The sequence below is a fragment of the Carassius auratus genome, linkage group LG49B, assembly GCF_003368295.1.
Source record: "Carassius auratus strain Wakin linkage group LG49B, ASM336829v1, whole genome shotgun sequence".
Classification (NCBI taxonomy): domain Eukaryota; kingdom Metazoa; phylum Chordata; class Actinopteri; order Cypriniformes; family Cyprinidae; genus Carassius; species Carassius auratus.
This window is the reverse complement of record NC_039301.1, coordinates 232,501-237,500: the sequence shown is the minus strand read 5'-3', so window position 1 is coordinate 237,500 and position 5,000 is coordinate 232,501. Positions and strand designations below refer to the sequence as shown.

At 41.2% G+C, this 5,000-nt stretch overlaps 2 protein-coding genes across 3 annotated transcripts in view; one reads left to right on the top strand and one right to left on the bottom strand.

The window, feature by feature from the left end:
- LOC113068745 (receptor activity-modifying protein 3) overlaps nucleotides 1-2,800 on the bottom strand; it is a 12,572-nt gene extending 9,772 nt beyond the window's left edge. Inside the window, exon 1 of one of the 2 annotated variants that reach the window (XM_026241590.1) lies at nucleotides 2,588-2,800. In XM_026241590.1, coding sequence (XP_026097375.1) covers nucleotides 2,588-2,633 — 46 coding nt within the window. In that variant the 5' untranslated portion in view covers nucleotides 2,634-2,800. The remainder of the gene's footprint in view (nucleotides 1-2,587) is intronic. The other variant, XM_026241591.1, reaches the window with a different exon arrangement.
- Nucleotides 2,801-3,326: 526 nt separating this feature from the next.
- Nucleotides 3,327-5,000, top strand: part of hus1 (HUS1 checkpoint clamp component) — a 2,621-nt gene continuing 947 nt past the window's right edge. The window contains exons 1-6 of the mRNA XM_026241588.1: nucleotides 3,327-3,478; nucleotides 3,769-3,896; nucleotides 4,079-4,255; nucleotides 4,468-4,575; nucleotides 4,647-4,721; nucleotides 4,938-5,000. The exon at nucleotides 4,938-5,000 is cut by the window's right edge and continues 37 nt beyond it. Of these exons, the coding sequence (XP_026097373.1) occupies nucleotides 3,427-3,478; nucleotides 3,769-3,896; nucleotides 4,079-4,255; nucleotides 4,468-4,575; nucleotides 4,647-4,721; nucleotides 4,938-5,000 (603 nt within the window). The 5' untranslated portion in view covers nucleotides 3,327-3,426. The remainder of the gene's footprint in view (nucleotides 3,479-3,768; nucleotides 3,897-4,078; nucleotides 4,256-4,467; nucleotides 4,576-4,646; nucleotides 4,722-4,937) is intronic.

The window sequence follows — 5,000 nt, the reverse complement described above, 5'->3', positions numbered from 1 at the left end:
ATTGTATTATTTTACAGTGTTTCTGTTGATGTTCTATTCTTATTTCATTTTAGCTAATATTTAGAAATTTGTTGTGTTTCTGTTCATTTTGAATTAAGTTTTTTCATTTTAGTGTGTCAAGACAAACTTAATGAAAATGAGGAATATTTCTTTAGCTAATAGCTGAAATAAAATCTGTTTCTACATTCTGTTTTATTTCGTTGAAGGTTAAGTCTATTTAAGCGATGGGAGTTTATTTGTGGTTGTAATTTTCCTGTTCTGTGTAGGTGTGTTGATAATGTGAGCGGGACGAGGGGCTTCAGACACACACCGGCTCTGGAGGATTCATCCGTCACATCTGATCCATCACCACACGAACACAGCAGCGCTGGTGTCACTCATTATCAGAGACACACACACACACACTTCTCACGGCTGACAGCACCTGCGCTCATGACCTCAACACACACACACACACACACAGCTCAGATCCATCTGACACCTCTCCGTGGACGAGAAGAGAAGGGAAATAACATCTTCAGCTAACAGTGTTTCAAACTCAAACTACATGCTGTGAGAGCAGATCATCTCATCACAACATCTTCATCATTCTCACAGATGATGTGTCTTTCACTCACGGACATCACAGCCATGAACACAGGAGCTACACGCGTGTGAACGTGATTACTCTGAGTCTGTGTGTTTGAGTGAATGATGGAGTCACCACTGCTTGTGTTTGCTAAACCATCAGCACAACTCCACGTGTGTCACGATACAGCATCAGAAATATCAAACCTGAGCCGGAGACGTCTGAAGCTCAAACACTGAAGCAGACGGAGAACGAGATCAGACTCGCATTCACACGCCTCAACTCTTAGACAGATCTTCAGTCAGTATTTCAGTTATTTATCAACACATGATTGACAAGCAGAGAAACTAATAAAATACTTCATCTGTTTTATTGTTTTATTTTGATTTAATTTATTTAAAAATAATTTATTTTACGTTGTTACGCTTTTCATCAACTCACTAACCCCCGTTTCAGAAACACAGACCTAGAGTTCAGAGGAGAGGAGATCATTTCTCATGACCACAAACAAACAGACACACATATAACACAAACACACACACACACACACACACATATCAGTGATCACACACACATCAGATGAGGAGACGCTCGTTCATCACACACACACTCTTCATTCTCAATATCATCATCATTGCGTGTGTGTCTGAGACTCTCGTGTCCCATCAGGATATCTTCTGTGTGTGTGTGTGTGTGTGTGTGTGTGTGTGTGTGTGTGTGTGTGTGTGTGTGTATATGTGTGTGTGTGTGTGTATGTGTGTGTGTGTGTTATTCTTTAACAGCAGCAGTATCGCAGCAGGAGGTCTGAACACTGAGGGCCTCTGGGTAAAAGTTTTGTACAGCGAGCACATATGAGAGTATGAAAAAACAGTGAAAGTCATTTGCCAAGTATGGTAACCCATACTCTACCATACTCAGAACTGGTGCTCTTCATTTAACCCATCCAAGTGCATCCAAGTCTTTCTCTCACACACACACACACACACACACAAACACTCACACACACACACACACATACACACTCACACAGTGGCCAGCATTTATCCTGCGGTGTCCGGGGAGCAGTTTAGGGATCGATGTCTTGCTCAAGGACTCCTCAGTCATGGTATTACCAGCCCGAGACTCAAACCCACAACCTTAGGGTTAAGAGTCAAACTCTCTAACCATTAGGCCACGACTTCCCCATATGTGAGAGTATTTGAGAGTATGTGAGAGTATTTGAGTATGTTTGAGAGTATGTGAGAGTATTTGAGTATGTTTGAGAGTATGTGAGAGTATTTGAGAGTATGTGAGAGTATTTGAGTATGTTTGAGAGTATGTGAGAGTATTTGAGATCCACAGGAGATGTTCACACTGTATCTTTACAGTAAATAACTCTTTCACATACATGAGCTGATGATCATACATGCTTCATTTCTCTGATACACACATGACATGCAGCTAACTACTAATGTTTTATTTTGATTGTTTTATTTGGAAAGCATTTATTTGACATTTTTATTATTTAATTGATTATAACAAATGAGCAACATTTGTTCAAACTCATTATAACCGTTTGATGTGTAAATGATGAAACCACAGAGAAAATATTCATTCTTCTTTTTACTTTAATAACAATCATTTATTCATTTCAGTCAGACATTTGACAACTGCAATAAAAACATAAAGGTAAATGATCCAGAGGTACAGCTATGATTTATTTATGTATTTATATGAGCTTAATAATAATAATAATAGCAATAACGATTAAACATACACTTTGAAGGTTTTATTTTTATTTTTTATAATGGACATCAGGGTCAGAAAGAACTGATGAACATTCTCGCTGTGTGAAAGTTTTAATTCAGATCTGTGTGTGAATCTGCTGAATCACACACACACACACACACACACACACACACACACAGACACACACACACACACACAAGCAAACACACACATTTATTTCCCCCCACACTGGTAATAAATACAGACGTGTTTAAAATATGAAACTGCCATAAAGAGACGAAATCCACTCACCGAGGATCAGAGAAAGTTTGAAGAGAGTGAGAAGATTCGGATTCATGATGAAGAAGCGAGTTGGATTCAATCAGCTCAAACCTCGGAACACATTCATCATTCATATCCAATCAAACACATCGATCCGGTACATCCCAAAGAAGCAGCAGCTGATCAACTGATTCTGGAGGAACTGCACATCCTCTTCATCTCCGAGCCTTCATCATCTTCATCATCACGAGTCCATCAGCGGAGCGCGAGAGCAGCGATGCGGACCTCAGAGACTCTGTGCTGCTCTCTCTCTCCCTCTCTCTCTCTCTCCTCCTCCTTCATGATCGCGTGTCTGTGAGCTGTAAGTGGGACACACACACACAAATATCTCATTAAAAACTGCATAATTATATAATATCACAATTAATACTCTCTTATCGTTATATAAGTTTAATAAACAGCGAATCGTCATCACTGAAGCAATTTACTCTGAATTATTTAGTTTATAATCTAATAATTATTTACCACAGTAAATAAAATAATATGAGAAAGATGAATAAACAAATTATGAAGTCAAGGTGTGTGGAACATCTGAAAAACTATAATAAAATATTAATGTTAGTTAAAGTACGAATGAATGTAAAGACCTCGTAACAAGCGTAGATTGAGGCAGGTGTTTTATTATGGAGGAGTAAAGCTTTACTAAGAGCGCCACCGTGTGGCCGCATGAAGCACAGCGGAACTCTAAACACGAGGCGTTTGTTTCCAGACGGAAGAGTTTTCTGTTGGACCGCCGGCGCGAAAACGCGCACCATAACAACAAACACCACTCGGCAAAGTTTTCAGAATATCTCATTTACTGAAGCGAAATGAAGTTCCGAGCTAAAATCATCGATGTCGGATGTCTGAATCACTTCACACGTGAGTTTAAGCATGTTTATTCTTGATTTCTGTCTTTTATGATAGAGGTTTTCTGTGTTTATGTTTGTTTAATGAGTTTAGCCTTTTAAATCTGACAGAGGCATCTTAGAGCCCCCCACAGCAGTGACGTCATTCACAGAACTGATTGATCAGTCATGAATCTGGTGAATTATCATTGCACTGATGCGTTTCATGAAGGATAACACTGTCCTTTAAGACTCGCTAGCGGCTTAGAATCTGATCTGGTCTGATTTGGTCTGGTCTGATGTGGTCTGGTCTGGTTTCTGCAGGTGTAGTGAACACCGTGTCCAGGCTGACGAAGGCGTGTGTTCTGCGGCTCACCTGTGATCACCTGTACTTCGTTCTGTCGGGTCGTGTGGCTTCTGGAGGAGTCAGTATGTGGTGTGAACTCTCACAGGTGAGATCCGAATCACTGCCGAAACTCATCATCAGCTTCAGTTCATGACAGACTTTCTCACATTCATCTTCATGTTTCAGTTCAATTTTTACTCAAATGAATGAAAATGCAAAAAAAAAAAAGAATGCAAAATAGAAGCTGTTTCCCTGTAGGTCTCCGCTGTGAATGCTTCTGTGTTTCAGGGGAATTTCTTCGATGAGTTCCAGTTGGAGGGAGTGTCTGCCGACGCCAATGAGATCCTTCTGGAAGTGGCTCCGGAGAATCTTTCCAGAGCCTTAAAAACAGCCCAGAACGCCAAATCTGTCAAAATCAAACTGACCAAGAAGAGCAGTGCGTGTCTGACGCTCGCCGCGGAGCTGGTGAGGAGAACACAGCCGACACCAACACCAGAGTATAAATGATTGATAAACCTGACAGCATGACGGTCTGACAGTGATAATATCTCTCACACACACACACACACACTCTCTCTCTCTCTCTCTCTCTCACACACACACACACACACTCTCTCTCTCTCTCTCTCTCTCTCTCTCTCTCTCACACACACACACACACATACATGTGTCTCCAGCCGTCTCTGTCCAGCGTCAGTCGTGTGGTCACTCATGATATCCCAGTGGACGTGATTCCCAGACGACTCTGGCATGATTTCAGAGAGCCGCAGATGCCAGACTTTGATGTGAGTTATAAGAGTGAATCTGTTTCTGTCCCTCAGCAGCACTAATAATGAAACGATTGTATGATGCTCAGGTCAGCATATATTTACCTCCTCTGAAGACCTTGAAGAGCGTCGTGGACCGCATGAAGAACCTCTCCAACTCTCTGGTGAGTTTATTACTAACCCAGTCTGCAGTATGGTAGAATAAGCCCCGCCTTCTTAATAAAAGAGCCAATCAGGAAAGTGCATCAGCCGGACCCATCTGAAGTATTTACGCTTTTAAACCCGTTTTAAGCTTTCACGGTCAGTTATTTCTGATGTTATATTTCTGAGTTTGGCCGTCAGTTTCTTCAGAAGAGTTAGCTGAGGTGTTTGTGTGTCAGGTGCTGGAGGCGAATCTGAACGGAGAGATGAATCTGAAGATCGACACAGATCTGGTTTCTGTC